This window comes from Chiloscyllium plagiosum, chromosome 28, assembly GCF_004010195.1.
Source record: "Chiloscyllium plagiosum isolate BGI_BamShark_2017 chromosome 28, ASM401019v2, whole genome shotgun sequence".
NCBI lineage: Eukaryota > Metazoa > Chordata > Chondrichthyes > Orectolobiformes > Hemiscylliidae > Chiloscyllium > Chiloscyllium plagiosum.
The window spans coordinates 41,102,952-41,119,767 of record NC_057737.1 but is presented as its reverse complement, the minus strand read 5'-3'; the positions used below and the strand labels follow the sequence as shown (position 1 = coordinate 41,119,767).

The window sequence follows — 16,816 nt, the reverse complement described above, 5'->3', positions numbered from 1 at the left end:
CATGTAGCTGTTTGAAATGTTGTAATTGTATACGCTTCTACCACTTCCTCTGGTAACTTATTCCATACATGCACCACTCTCTGCGTGGAAAAAGTTGCACCTGCGGTCCCTTTTAAATTGTTTTAAACCTATACTCTCTAGTTTGGGCTGCACTACCAGGGGAAAAGACCTAGCTATTCATCTTATCTGTGCCCCTTATCATCTCATAAACCTCTAAGATCATCCATTTGCCTCCTATGTTCTAGGGGAGAAAAGGTCCCATCCTCCTCTTCAAACCCTCCAACCTCAGTAACATCCTTGTAAGTGTTTTGCATCCTTTCTAGTTTAATCACATCATTCCTACAGCAGAGTGACCAAAATTGTACGCAGTACTCCAAATGTGGCCTTACCAATGTCTTGTAGAGTGATGGTCACAGAACTGAGTACGATGAAAGCAAGCGAGCCAAATGCCTCCTTCAAGGGACTAAGTACCTGCAGCCCTAGGTCTCTCTCTTCAACAATACTCCCTAAGGCCCCACCATTAACCGTGTAAGTCCTGCCCTGGTTTGCTTACCAAAGTGCAATACCTCCCATTTATTTGAATTAAACTCCATCTGCCATTGTTCAGCCCAATGACCCAGTTGATCAAGATCCTTACTGTACTGTTAGATAACCTTCACTGTCCACTATACCACCAATGTTTGGTGTCATCCGCAGAGTTACTAACCATGCCTTCTGTGTTCTCATCCAAGTTGTTTATATAAATGATGAGCAACAGTAGACCCAGCACTGATCCTTGCAGTACACTGCTGATCACAAGCCTCCAGTTTGAAAAACAACCCTGTACCACCGCCGTCTGCCTCCTGCCATCTAGCTAATTTTTAATTCACCCTGAATTCCAAGTGGTCTATCTTTACTAACCAGACTACCATGTGGAACCTTGATGAAGGTCTTGCTAAAGTCCATGTGATAATGTGTCAACTGACATACCAGAAGATCAAAGCAATCTACATGGAACAGCTTTTTGAAGATTTGTCATGGTACTCCGCCAGAGTGTGTTAAGTCACATTCCTAATTTAAAACAAAAGCTCAAGGCAATTGACAAAACATATTGTCGCAACTTTCTCCACCATTTTGATTTTGCATAACATGTATTTGCTGATGTCTAAAATTACCCTGCTTCCAAATGTTTATTATCTTACAAATCTTTTCAACTTTTCTGTCTGTGATTGTATCAATATTTGTAATCTCAACATGACCTTTGAAAGCAGCTACTCTTTTTCTGTCTTTCACAGGTCAGAACAATGATCAGAGCAAACTCTGGAACCTGACAGAATTTCACTTAGCTGGTCTGGACATCACTGACATCTCGCTGGCACTGATGACCCGTCACATGCCAATGTTGAACAAGCTGGATCTCAGCCAGTGCAACCACTTGTCTGATCAATCCATTGCCATCCTGACAGCGCCTGGCTCATCTATACGGGAAACACTGACTGAAATTGACCTTTCAGGTAAAAAGATCGTTAGTATCTCAACATATTTTTTTATTTCTTCATAGACATTGAGTGGATGAGTATAATCCTGTGGATTTAGCCAGCTCAGTCAATGGTTTTTACAAACTTCACTGGTTGTCCACACACTGGTGATCATACTAGGGTAAAGTAATTCACAAACACTAAGAATTGCTGATTGAGTAAATGTTAAAAAATTAGAAATGCCTCTGTATAGACTCTTGTAATCTGAACATACTGGTGATATGGGTGTTAAAGTGATTAGTAAAAGCAAAAGTGGTGAGAGGTAAAGGTTTTTCTCACAATGAATAGGTAGGGTCTGAAATGCACTGCCAGTGTATGCTGGAGGTATGAGTCAAGTGTGTGGTGCTGGAAAAGCACTGCACGTCAGGCAGCATCTAAGGAGCAGGAGAATCAACCTTCAGGCAAAAGCCCTTCGTCACTTTCATGTGTGCTGGAGGTATTCTTGACTGAGGTATTCACAAGTGAATTAGATAGTTATTTGAAAAGGAACCACATGCAGGGGTATAGGGAGAAGATAGGAAAATAGCACTGAGCAAGATGGTCATTTGAAAAGATGATGCAGACACAATGAGTCAAATAGCCTTGGTCTCCTGCTTTAAAAAAAATTGTAATACCGAAAACATACCTGCATTTAGTGACAAGATAACGGACTATATACCAAATTATTAGATACACCCAGTACTGACGATGTAGTGCTGTCCGCTTGGCATTGCTCTCCTGAACCTGACGGAAAATATGAAAAGAGTTTTAATTTAGTGTTGTGAAGTTAGTGTTTGTAAAATTGTGAAATAGGGAAAGCATTACATGATCCCTTTAAAGGTTTGTTGTTTTTTCCTGTGTTTAGAGATGTAAAAAGGAATGACTTTAAGCAGGTCGGAGATTCACAGGTGCACAGAGCACCCAAATTGAAACATTTGTATTGAAAGGCTGTACAGTTAGCAGACCAAGCAGCATTTTTTAAAAATTTAGCAAATCAATTTGAGACAGGCCTTGGCTATCAGAAATTTATTAAATTTAAATCTGATAGTTTTGACAACCTAGGACCAATCCGATTGTAAAAATGTTGATAGGTCATCAGAGATATAAAAGAAGGCAGTTGGAAAAAATTCCAGAGCTAACTGCTATCTGCTAAGCGGTAAGAGCTCTCAGCTCTTAGCGAAAGCACCATCTATTTACTGTGGTACATTGGAACCCCATCTAAATTCCTGACAGAAGAATCTACAGAGAAAGCATGCATGACAGAGGATCAGCAGAGAAGAGACACAGTTCTGGAAGACACGTAACCTGGCTGTAATTTCGAGAGACTAAACCCTTTTGTTTTGTTGTATAAGTGGGACTTGTACTTATTGGAACAGCATACCATTAGAATCTTGCATTATTCGGGAATAGTTAGTAGTTAGAGGGGAATTGTTTGGTCGGTTCACAGTTAGATAAATAAATTGTTACTTGTGGATTGTAAAATGAGCATCAGGGATTTCTTTTACTTGGGTAATTCGGTTTTAGTTCTCAAAGGGAGGGGTCAACCTTAGCTTTATAACATTTACAGATGGCAATATTAAATTAACAATTGTCAATAAATACTGTTGTCTTAATTCTTTTAATGTTTTTTCCTTTCAGGTTGCAATGGAATAACAGATCAGTGCCTATCGCTGCTTAAAGACTGCCCAAATCTTACTCTAATTGACTTTCGGAATTGCAAACTGATTTCACCCCAAGCTTGTCAGCACCTTGTGGAAGGGCTGTCAGATGTTGCCCCCTTTGAACTCTTGGAAGACAAACTATTAAAGAGGAGAAGTTTACAATTGACAAAATAGCCTCCTGGTCGCCCATAAGCCTTGCTGAAATGTTTCTCCGAGTCCGGATGGAGACAGTGCAGATATAACATTTGAGAATTGCCTCTGCCTGCTGCTTCGGGTGTGTGTGTGTATTTGTGGGCCATGCCGTGATAGTTTGGAGTCGTCATGGTGATCATGTCATTCACTGCTGGCAAAGTCAGTGATCCAGTGACTGCTGTACAGTTTTGGGGGGAAATTACTGGTGTAATTGCCTTCACTTAGAAAATGAAGCATGGTTTTGGAAAAAAAATTGTTTTTGTATTGCAAATACAGGGTTCTGAGCATTGCGCTCTGGTAGTAAACTCCTTCCCCTGCCTTCCCCTCCCTCCTTTTCCCTCTTGAAGAGAAAACAGTGATATGGTAGATTTAGGGAATATTTTTTAAAAATGGAACATGGAGATATTATGCATGTTTGAAAAAAAAACACGAGAAAGCTTAAAGATGGGCTGCAATTTAAGTTTAGGAAAGACAGTTACTATTTCCTCCAAGTCTAAATTTGAGGAGAGGCCAAAATAATACCAATGCTCCTAACACGTGTAGTTGAATTATACTTCTTCTGAAGAAGTGTATGATGGTTCCTTTGACATTCCATTTTGCTGTACTTCAGTTTTAACCTATGATGCATAGGTTGAGAGGCAGCACATTATCTTAATACTGAAAAATAAATTGTCAGTTTGCAAAACCTGGTTACTGAAATAATTCCTGGTAATAATAGACTTCATTCATTCCTGTTTTGGACTTTTGTCACCTGAATTTTATTCCTTTGATCAAAACAAACTAGATCATATGTTGAGGCCAAACTGATTGCTATGACACTCTAGTTCTGCTCAGAATTGTGAAAAAGGGGTGTGCTGTGATGTCTAACATGTTTTATTACAAAGTTGTATTTTGTAGGGTGTGCTTTACTTATTAGTGATCTGCAATGATATTGTGCATATTTCATAGTATTTTAAAATGCACCATGGCAGCCCGCCTGGCCTAATTAAGGGGTGTTTTAATCAGAGAAATAGAAAATGTGCAGCGATTGCATTTAGAAAAGAAATGAGTACTTTGAAAGGAATAATTTCACCGTTAGTTGTTCTGTCTCATTTAAATAGGACAGACAAAATGGAAGCATGATAACTTTTAGACCATTAGATAAATAAACATATAGGACTTCTGACTCTGTACCAACTCGTTAATATTCTATCAATGCAGTTCCTGCTCAGGAACAGCAATATTGTAAGTTTTACACTGATTCATTGTCAGTGTAACAATGAAATAAGACCTTTTTATGAAAATCTGTGTTGTGTAAAACACTTGCTTTTAATGACTAACTTTAATTATAACTAACCATGCCTACCCAAACTTGCCTTGTGCCAGAAAGGTTCATACAACTTGTTTACGTAACACTGTAAACATGACTGATTCACAAACAATAGGACATTTTAAAGTGCACCTGTAACACCTAGCCTGTAGATAGCAGCAGAAATTATTTTTTTAATCTAAGTATCCTGCCAAAAACAGAACTAAATAGAAACACTATGAGCAGTTTGACGTACCACACATTTCAAGAAACAGCTGATACAAATTCTGGTTTACTTCTGCTTACTGAGAAAAACCATGTTTTATTTGTTTGGCCTTGTGCTACTAACATTGGATATATGTTTTGTTAGTAAATGTGGCTACTACCATAAACTTATGCAAGTGAATTAGTCTGCTGCCCTGTCCAGAGAGGAGCCTTTATATTAACTGAACTGGCTCTCAAAGATCTATCTGAATTTGTATGTTTCAAAAACCCTTCTTCAAAATTTAGAGTTCAGGATGTTTGATATTTCTTACGTTATCTGTATGTAGGTGTTTCCTCCTTTGGAGCAAAGACTCTCAGCTTGTTTTTTCTTTAAATTTAACATGGGGCTCATTTCTCAGTTTTCCACTGTGCATAAACGTTTTTATGACTTTGGTCAAACAAATACCATGCACCCATCTTTAAGCTTCTATCATTAGTCTATGCACTGTTGGAGAGGGTGAATAAATGTTTGATAAATGGAGGACTTTCCTTACAGCCTTGCTTATTGTCTGGCTTCAAAAATAATGTAAACCCTCTGCTTGTCCTCGATTGTATCCTGCTTACAACAAATATTAGCAGCAAAGGATTTCAAGTTCTGGTCACAGCATGCTGTCTAATGGTTAAAGCAGAATATCTGTTCTATATATCTCTTCTTTACAAAAAAACACATTTATTGTAAGAGAATGTACTAAATTTCTGCCAGACCTACATCCCTTAGAATATAGATGGTACTTGATTAAAGCAGCAGTTGTAAAAATCTGTATATTATTCTGAGGCCCCTGCTGCTTTCTATAAGTAGTAGGGAGATTGTTCAAGTTGGGTTTGAAATAGATTAAACTTTAAAGGGTGTGTAATTAAATTTATACCTAAAACCAAAACATTGACGGCTTTGTTTGATCCAAAGATAAAATCGTCAGTAAAAAAAATACTGAAAATAATGTGATATTCTAAAGAAATTTTACCTTTTTTGATCTGTTGTACAAAAGTATTTTTTCTCTTAAACAGTGCAGCATTTTCCCCTGTTTATGCATTCCCCTGTTTATGCAGTGCAAGCTCTCAAACACATTGGACAATAGGCCATGCTCCGTACGTGAAGATCTGAATGCGTACGACGAACAGTCAGCTGTATTTGCTTAATCTTTTAGTGTGACAACACCTGACATAAATGTTTCTTAAAGGACCATAGGTGGGGTGTTTCTGTTCCTTGTTTGACAATGGACTTGTTTGTTTTTAATTTCAGCAAAAGTATTTTTCTGTAATCCTAATCTTGTTTCTAATTATCTTTTTTTGTTCCAGTGGTAGTCGTCTATGCTGTGGTTTCACAGAGGGAACCTAGGTCAGTGTGGATTATCATTTACATGTGTGCACTCTGAATTCAAATTGTGTGCATAAATAAATTTTATATAAGTACACAATGATGCATTTGTTTACATACTAATGGTGCAAGGAAGATAAATCCACATGTGAAATTAGTACAAAAGCAATTTTAGCAATAGTTTCACAGATGTTTACATCACATGGTTACTTGTTCTATGAATTTCTTGTGCTTACTTTTATATCAAATAGAAAATTACGTACATGCTTCATTATTTTGTTAACATCTTATTAAAGAAATACTCTGATAATGCAGCTAACAGGAACTAATCCCACCTCTTGTGCTATTTTGTAAAGAGTTTTAAAAACATTCATTTTTAATGCAAAGTAAATTTAAATTGATAGAGGACATAATTTCAATTGTTTTTTAAATTGGTAACACCACTGTAAAATCTCTTCCAGGATTTGGGTTTTTGTGCATGTATGCTTTAATCCTTTCTTTTCTTTTTTCTTAAAAAACGTTTTCTTTCATATCTTGAGCTGCCAATTTTAATCCATCTGTCTTCCTTCACACTCAGGGCTCCTGGGAAAAAGTTTAATCTAACTTTGAAATATCCTTTAAATTCTGTCTTCATACTAAAAAGGGTCACTTAAATGAAAAGTGCACACATTAAATTCCATTTTTAAAAATCTGCCAAAAAATCTTTTTTTTTCCCCTGAAGCAACAGCACTGGTCATTTCACTAAGAAGGTGAAACATAACATTGGACTTCATGTTGGGATCAGTATCAGGAATTAACTGTGCTGAGTATATTTGCTAAAGCACTAAGTTCAATTTTCTTTTAGCTGGTAGAACATTTGTTCTGTTCACTTACGGATAAACAGACAGCATCATTGCTTTAATTCAGTAGTTTCAGTTATGTGGATTGGCTTGCCAATTCAACACACACTTAGAAATGGCAGCAGCTAAGTTAATTGCCAGTGATTAACACAGTTTCATGATATTGTCTGTCTATTGTTTTATTGATTAGTTTTTAAATAGTTGTTTAAATAAATGGCATCAGGGTAATGCCAGTCATATGTCTGTTAATATGATCCGTTCTCCTTTCTCTGTGCAAAATCTTTGAATATTTCAATCAAAAGCAAATTGCAGATGCCAAAGGAAAATGTTGCCATCCAAACATATTTCAACCCATAAAAAGTTGGATTGTTCTTTTAAGCTTTCCTTTTTTAAAACAAGCTTTTAAACTTTTAAAAAGTAACAGCATGTAGAAAACTGAAATAAGTCACTCAGTAACAATGTAAACATGAGGTGCTGGAAATAATAGTTCACATGTACACTGCTTTTATCTATTGAATGCCTTCCTGGGCATTGCACACTGACCTAATGCGTGTAGTTCAATATGAACTGATTTTCTGTCACTTAACAAACAATTATTTACCATTCACTTAGTTACTGAAGATAGAATCACATTGGCAAGTAGTACTGTGTTATCACTGCAAGGTCCTATTCCTAAACTGGGAGGCTAGTTTAAATTAACTGCTGAGGATTGACACCACCTTTTCATATTCACTGCATAGTGCAAGCATGGTTGGTGGCCATCAGACTGTGTGAATGTCATAAATACTTTGTATCAAGAAAAACTAAATTAAAGCTTTTAATTTTAATTTCCATTTATAGATCTTAAGCCACAATTGGGAATTGCATTCTCAGGGGCCTGATGTTTTTAAACACACATGAAGAGGTTTTATGTTTTTTAAAAAATGTTATTGTTCAATTTGCTTTTTAAAAAGCTTTATAATCTAATGTGCTTTTGAATATACAGTATCACCTTACAAAAGCTCCTGTTTACTGCCATAAACCTTCCTTTGATATCAATAAATGAAGAAAAATTGACAGACTAAGCTTCATTTAACGGACTAGGACTCTGGAGTATTGATAGGAAGATAGGCATCTCTATGTCACAAAAGCCTAATATTCTTGGAGCCCAAGCAACAATCTATAATGTCTTCATGCCAGCAGTATTGCTCTTCTCTGAACACTTGTATTTGTCATCTTCTAATTTGATACTAGCAGGCCGTTGTAAATAAACTACCATTATCAATTCCACTCAGCATTTTTAGAAGTATGTACGCTACAGAGACTCGTTGCAGAAGGAGTTTATTCTTGAATAGTTGCAGGGCATTCTTCCACTAGGATAGAAAGAAAAATGGCTATCCTGATAAAATAGCAAAACTGCCACAGGCCTCTACTGTGTTTATATTCTGTTGAAGATTGTTTTCCTTGGGTTGTACGTTTGTTCATTTTTCCAAAACAATCCTGAGTGGCTTCTGAATTATTCACTGAATTATCAGTCTTTGTTTCATCATTAATTAGAAAGAATGAATGGGATTATTTGCCTATGCTAGGGGTTGCTAGTGTAGTAGATGGTACAAGTGTTGATAATAGCAGGGAAGATTAATGAGGTAGGCCTCTATACTTCTGTTTTCACACTCCTTGATTTATTGTCCTTGCCCTTACAGTAGAATATATTTCATCTTGGTACATTGGGAGCTAACACTTTGATTTGATAGTTTTATAGGAGTATTTTTTCTTAAGTTGCAGGGTTATTCACTCAGGTGTCGATTTTGTTTTAGAAATTTCTACCAGAGAACATAATTGTCTAAAACTGTTTCTAAGAAGCTATATTTCATTCTGAATTCTGCCATCGATGCAGTCATTTCACTGAGTTAAAGCATTTTTGTAGTGAAATTCAAATGGTGGTTATTTTAAAATATATTTTGTACTTTTGTTTTACTATCTATATCCTAATGCACTGCATTAATTGCCTATCTCTTCAAAAACATTTTAAATATCTCTAACTGTTTCTATTATTTTTTCAAGTGTGATTTTCTTTATTTTTTCATTTGGCACTGACAGATGTTTCACCATTCCACTAAAGCAACTGCCTCTAACTTTTAATGAAGGATACAGGGAAAAGGTGGGGGAAATGGGTGAGTTGCTCTTGCTGATTGTGAACATCTTGGCATTGAGCTGAGTGACCTCCTCCTATACTGAAATCATCTTTATGATTCTATGAAAAGGCGCTATTAATGCCACATAGAGAGAATTAAAAGCCCAACCAAAATTTGCCTTGGTGAAGTTCAGCAATTAATCAACCCTCATCCTTTGTACGTCACTTTCTCTGCCATTGCCAAACCTTAAGACTAACATTTAGTCAAAGGACATCTTCCTTATGTAAAATACACTTGAGCAAATGCTTTATAAATGCAAATTGCTGTTTGTCTTGAGATCCCTCCAGATAATTTGGTAAACAAAGGATGATGCTGCGTGCCCATTAGAATAGTGCCTCCTGTCTCGTTATCCTGTTTGTGAAGGGATGTTTGTTTTAAATTCAAACCTAACTGGCTACTAGGTAAGATTCGGTTTTAAAAAAACTAAGTCTGTGGATATAACTGCAGTTTGTGAATAATACAAAACTACAGCTGACTTGATGATATTACTGGAAAAGTGCATTGAGTCTACATGATGTCTCTGCCTATTTATCAGGAGAGTTAACTATTTGATCGATTTTGCTTAACATCGGCAACATAATGAGCAGAGGGCTGCCATCCACCTGCACTAATACTGTTTAACTTAAGTCATTTAGATCTATCTGCTAAGATGGTGCTTGTACTAATATGAATGTCCTTTTTTTTCTAATTTGGTTTCTGAATGCTTGCTTGTTTTTGGAGTAATAGAAATAATTCCTATTCCCAAAATACACATGCTCTGTTTACAGTTCTGATCTGAGACTCATCTGTGCATCTGGTAAGTCTCAGATGAAGGCCTTGGTTCCATTGGAATATTCACCAAGTGCATTCTTTTAAACCTGGCTTAATACTAGACCTGAGGCAGGGTGCAGCCTCAATACCCAATCTCTCAACATGTGGGACTATCTGACACTTAATGTGCACCTAAAACAATTAAAACCAGTAATTGTGTTTATTAAAAATCTGTACTTAGTTCATCCTCATAACCTCCAATCTCTCCAATTGTGTCTGGGTGACCAGATAAATTAAAGATGCCTTTGTCTGGTGGCTGCAACTATTATTACACTTTCAGAATAGTTTTACTGCATTTATTTAAAATTTACTGGGGAGTTTCCTCCTCACTTTTGGGAAGTCATTTCAAGTTTTTGTTTCAACAGATGTTGTCTTTAAATGTAGAAGGTGATTGTTCACAGCAGTTCATTTTAAAGGTTATTGCTTATAGGACAAAACAAAATGGCTTTGGGAGAAGCTCAAGAACACAACTGTTTGGAAACTTTTCCAGCAGTTTACTAGATTTTGTGGAAAGTGGCATCTTGATGTGGAGTTTTTGTAAAAATAAATTCTAAATCTTCAATACCATGTAACTATTTTGGAGATAAAATAACTAGCCATATATCTGCAGTAAACACTAAAACCACTGTACTTTAGGAGAGCTGGTTTCCTTTTTATTACCCCCTTCTGTTTTTAAAGTATGCAGAATTTCATGAAAGGATCATCAAAAGTATATATTTTAAGAGAAGCAATACTAGGAGTGTTCCCAGAGATTTGAGTTCAACTTGTGTCACAACATGAAAGGTTGCTGAATCATGTGACGCAGTTTCTGAGTTTAACTTGTCCCCTCTCATTGAGTTTTCTTGTTAGTTAAGATTCATGCCTCTGGCACAGTATATTCTGACACATTTGAAATGGTTCTGGTTCCTGTTGCTTGTTTATACACAAGTTGATCTCCCTTCTGTATGGTGTGATGAAATTCTGTTTTAATGTAGCCTGAATTTTGAGTGTCTGATTCAGTTCAAATAGTATCAACTAGGTGCAACTAATTTAACTCCTAACCCTGTTGTACCTGCATGTGAAACCTGCAATAGATGAGGCTTTGGGTGAATTTTGTAACTCTGTCAATCTTGTAATCTCCTGTACACAATGTTATTCTAGCACAGGGGGGAATATTAGGCTTTTTTTATTTATATCTGTTTAATCCATGTTCACGCTTAATGTTGTTACAGCACACCTTGGTTTCAGCTGCATTGTTTGAACTGGCTTTAATGGTCAGTGTACTGGAAGGTGTGTCAATTTAAATGTGGAGCAATATTGACTAAGTACATGCAGGGTCCTCCGCAATGAAATTAAAAGTGGAAGACTGCCGAAGGACACTCCAGCTCCAAGACTTGCATTTTACAGTTGCTTATATATGTGTCATATACATATTTATTGACCAAAATACTTGGTGAGGGCCACATGAGTTCATGTGGAATGCCCAATAATTCAGGTTGTGACTTCTTGTTCCTGGTGTTCTCCTAGTTAATAGAAAATAAATGCAGAATTTTGTAAAGCTTTGAGTAATTTCTCAGTTGATGTTTTGTAGGCATTATACCACTTGTAAATAACATTCTGCTGGTTGGTTCTTGTACCTCTGATCCTTATCTTGAATTTGTAGCTGCACAAAAAACATGCTATACTTCAGAAATCTCAACTATACTTGAATAAAGTTTTACTTTAAATTTAAAGGTTTTTCACCTGTTCTAATTGCTGTATTTTGTGACCTGGAATCTGTGTGAAATGTCCCTTTTGGGTGGTAGGATGTCAGAATGAGCCTTTATTTGTCAAGACTGTAGCTATGAAGGGAAACCAAGTCAATTCACCCCACTTTCTGGCATGCACCTCCATTGAAATGGTTTGGAAAGAAACTGGGGAGACGAGACACTCAATCAGGAACAGGGAGCCCTGCACATAATTCCTTTGGATAGAACAATATTTTCGAGAGTTATTTTACTTGCCTATTGTCCAATGTGTGTTTCTCTGCTTTTCAATCCTTTTTATGCAGTGTATTCAAGAGCAAAGTTAGGCAGATACTTGCTTGTTTTCTGTTAACCTGTAAGAGAACACGGCCTGCTCAAAGTTCTTCTTTCCTAGACAAGAAAGTGGATTCTAAATGAGAATTGATATGCTGGTTATGATTTTGCAATCTTTCCCAGATACTGGAATGGCCCTAATAATTAGAAATTAGCAAAAGTATTTAATAAATGAGTGAATACAGACAACTGCAGACCAAAACGTCTGGGCTTAAGTCTCTCACCCTGAAGTTTTGTTATAATGTACCTGAACAAGTTAATTGCTCAAAAGAAAATACAAGAGGGTTAAAGTCATGCTTCAGCTGTACACTGGTTTGATTAGACCTCATCTAGAGTCTCTTTGTGCACTGCTGGGAGTTATATCTCCAGAAAGTGTTTTATTCCTGTATGGTCAAGTTCAGATATTGGCACGCAGTTTGGTGTTATCTGAAGATTGCTGATTTGAATGCTTTTGTGATCCTTTCTGGAACTGATAGCATGGTGATCAGGATGCTGGTTTTGCAGTGCTGCTGTAGGATTGATTCCTTCCTTGGAGTTTATGGTATGTTTCTGAAGCAAAGTCTAAAGGAGCTGCAAATCTATTCGAGATGAAAGAGAGTAATCCTTTTAGATCAGGCCTCCTCAGGGAACCTGCAATTGGATCTGCTGAAAGTAACCAGCAGCAGGCCGTGGACAAGGGCATAAACTCTGACAGCGTGCTGTCTTCTGTGGTTATTTCTATGCCAAGGTTTCCATTGAGATGGAGCAAGCAGTATCCACCGAACACAGTAAAGGCATTCGAGCGCAGTGGACATCATAGGTACAGCCCACCTCTTTGGTAACTTTTAGAAAGTGCTTTTGAAGGACCCTTGGCAAATTGCTATGGTGGATGTTGCTTCCACTGTGCCAGTGATGGAGATGGGGGAGGTTCAAGATGGTTGACAGTGTGTTTCTCAAGCATGCTGCTTAATATCAGATTATCACCACCCTGGTAACAATATTTTCATTTAATTTTGATAACTTTCCATTGGAAGTTTCTGATGTTTGTTTTTATCACCGTACCCCACCAGGGGCTGTATAACTAATCAATATTCATCACTAAATGCTGCTTGGAAAATTGGTAAATTCATGGAATTTTTACATTATCTGCCTGCTGCTGCTTAATGGTTGGCAGTTGTTAATTTTCCTTTTTTAATGTAGCTCACTATTTTGATAATGTGTTATTTGCACATTAGTCAATGTCTGGCCTCCAGACGCATAAGAGATTTCAGAAAAGTAATCACCTGGGCTTTTTTTTAAACTTTGTCCTTTGTTTTTTAATAATCCCAGTTAAATTTGACGATTCACCTATGGTCATATTTGCCAGTTTACTCCAGAGGAGCTTTATATGTTCAATATAGTCTTGTGAAGAAATTCAATCCCAATGTATTCCATTTTTTTAAAAGAAAATCCATGATTTTAAATTTGTCATTTTGTCTGACAAGAATGAAATCCTGTGGTGTGTCTTTGATGCCATAACTATCATTTGAGCTAATTAAATTACTGGGAAGCACTGTGATTTCTTAATACAGTAAAACTAAATTATCAATGACATTTACACAAAACTAGCAATAATTTTTAATGGTAAATTAATATCCTCAATTCTTCTTTGGCTATTCAGAGCACAGTATACCAGTAACATCAGCCATGAATTCTTTTGAAAGCCACCCTTAAGCTAAATGCTAACTGTGTCTTGGTGTTTAAAAATTGCTAAATGTAATCTGTCTTTGTAATAACTTCCTGAACTGAAGCTTGCTACTCAGAAATGTTTTGCTTTTAAGTTGAAAACAATTTCCTCAGTTGTAAATTGCTGCCAAATTATGGTGCTGTGTTGAAAATTTACTACTTGAGCAATGGCTTGCTCTGCTGAAAAATCATCTTGAGTCCTAGCTCCTTTTTTTTTTAAAAAAAAATGTCACCATCCACTATTTAAAAACCAGGCTCAATTTGATTTTCCTTTCCCTTAAATGAGCAAAAGTGACCTGCCAGCCGCCTTCAAATTGTCAATTTTCAAACTTGCACTTCAGTTATGGATGAAATAGTCATATACTTAGCGTCACATGGTTGGGTGTGTGGGGCAGGGATTTTAAAAAAGTTTTAGTAACACGTTGTGTGTCTGGTAAATTAGTAAGCTACATAACATTTTTGGGCAATGGGTCTTAAAACTCAAACCTACTTGTAAATTATGTTCAATGGGTTTTTATGTTTTATTACTGTTCATTATCAAATGCTTTAAAAAAATATTTTAAAACATTGCAGCTTGACAACAGGATATAAAGTTTTCAAAGATAATTTATAGCCTCCGGGCAGTAGTTTGTCGGTATTTTCAGAGGTGCCATCAAAAGTGCCTTGCAGTGCATCATGTGGACTGTGCCAGTGATAGAATGAAAGTCAAAGATGATAGTGGGGTATCCTCAAGTGTGCTGCTTAGTCTTGGAAGGTTGTTGAGTTTCCAGAGTATTGTGGAGCGACATTCATTCAAATAAGTGAAGAATATTCCAGAATGCTGCTGTCTTGAGAGTGGTGGACAGGCTTTTGGAAATCAGCAGGTACATTGGTCACCTCCAAGTTTCCAACTGCCAACCTGTTTTACAGACACCGTATTTACGAAGCTGATACAGTCCAGTTTCTGGTCAACAATACCACCAAGATGATAGTGTAGTATTCAGCAATTGTAATGATATTGAATGTCAAGGGACATGGTCAAATTTTCTTTGAGTCATTGAGTCAAACATTTTTAGGAAGAGCTAGAGAAAAGTCCTGAGGTGCTTGATGACTGGCACAGACATGTTGGACCAATCAGTTCTAATCCTATTCACCAGGCCCTTTCACCTTATAAGATGCCAAGACCAGTCATTCTCCTCTCTGGAATTCAGTTCCAAGATGAGCTGCATCTGTTGTGCTGGGCTGAGTCATTGAGGATGAAGTATTTGTGCACCCTTCTCTTAATTATAAAGTGAAAAACAAGTTTTGACGTGACTTGTTAGTTGTGCGATCTCTTTCCTCAAACAATGGAAACGGTGCACAGTAGTTAGACGTGCAAAATCTACCACTTGCTGTGTGCTGTACTTGATAGAGATTGTAGTTTCACATAAGTGCACTTAATAGAAAGAGTCTTCACAACCATCTCACTTCAGAGCTCAAAATGCCAGTGTATCCTACTGCAACTTGACCTACTGAATGTTATCTAGAGTCAGATGTACAGCACAGAAACACTACTCTTCGGTCCAACCTGTCCATGCTGTCCAGATATCCCAACCCAACCTCGTCTCCAAACCATTCCTGTTCATATACCCATCCAGATGCCTTTTTAGTGTTACAATTGTACCAGCCTCCTCCACTTCCTCTGACAGCTCATTCCATACACTTACTACCTTTAGTGAAAACATTGCCCCTTAGGTCTCTTTTATATCTTGCTCTCGCTCTCCCTCTCTCTTTCCTCCCCCCCCCCCCCCAGGAAAAGACTTTATCTTTTATCCTATCCATGCCCCTCATGATTTTATAAACCTCTAAGGTCAACCGTCAGCCTCCGACACACCAGGGAAAACGGCCCTAGCTTACTCAACCTCTCGCTATAGCTCAAATCCTCCAACCCTGGCAACATCCTTGTAAATCATTTCTGTGCCCTTTCAAGTTTCACAACATCTTTCCAATAGGAAGGAGACCAGAATTGCACGCAATATTCCAACAATGGCAATCAGTGTCCTGTATAGCCGCACATGACCTCTCAACTCCATGCTCTGACCAATAAAGGAAAGCATAACAAGCGCCTTCTTCACTATCCTATCTACCTGTGACTCCAAGGTCTCTTTGTTCAGTAACACTCCTGAGGGCCTTACCATTAACTGTATAAGTCCTGGTAAGATTTGCTTTCCCAAAATGCAGCACCTCTCATTTATCTAAACTCCATCTGCCACTTCTCAGCCCATTGGCCCATCTGATCAAGATGCCATTGTAATCTGAGGTAACCTTCTTCGCTGTCCACTACACCTCACTATACCTCTCATGCTCACATCCAAATCATTTATATAAATGAGGAAAAGTAGTGGATCCAGCACAGATCCTTGTAGCACAACACTGGGCACAGACCTCCAGCCTGAAAAAAAACCCTCCACCACACCCTCTGCCTTCTATCTTTGAGCCAGTTCTGTATCCAAATGGCTAGTTCTCCCTGTATTCCATGAGATCTAACCTTGCTAACCAGTCTCCCATGGGCAACCTTGTCAAATACCTTACTGAAGTCCATATAGATCACATCTACCGCTCTGCCCTCATGAATCCTCTTTGTAACTTCTTCAAAATGTCTCACAAACTTGATTGAGTTTTATTCCCCACGCACAAAGTCATGGTGACTGTCCCTACTCGGTCCTTGCCTTTCAATATACATGCAAATCCTGTCTCTCGGGATTCTCTCCAAACAACTTGCCCACTACCAATGTCAGGCTCACCGATCTATAGTTCCCCTAGCTTGTCCTTACCACCTTTCTTAAAAAGTGGCACCTGTGACTATCAATGATACAAATATCTCAGCAAGAGTCCCAGCAATCACTTCTCTAGCTTCCCACAGATTTCTAGGGTACACCTGCTCAGGTACTGGGGATTTATCCACTTTTATGCGTTTCAAAACATCCAGCACTTTCTCCTCTGTAATATGGACATTTTTCAAGATGTCACCATCTATTTCCCTACATTCTATATCTTC

The 16,816-nt window shown here is 37.5% G+C and overlaps 1 protein-coding gene across 3 annotated transcripts in view; it reads left to right on the top strand.

Moving 5' to 3' along the window:
• Nucleotides 1–6,313, top strand: part of LOC122564136 (lysine-specific demethylase 2B-like) — a 163,434-nt gene extending 157,121 nt beyond the window's left edge. For all 3 annotated transcript variants that reach the window (XM_043718752.1, XM_043718751.1, XM_043718753.1), the window contains 2 exons: nt 1,275–1,493; nt 3,135–6,313. In XM_043718752.1, the coding sequence (XP_043574687.1) occupies nt 1,275–1,493; nt 3,135–3,331 (416 nt within the window). In that variant the 3' untranslated portion in view covers nt 3,332–6,313. The remainder of the gene's footprint in view (nt 1–1,274; nt 1,494–3,134) is intronic.
• Nucleotides 6,314–16,816: the final 10,503 nt, after the last annotated feature.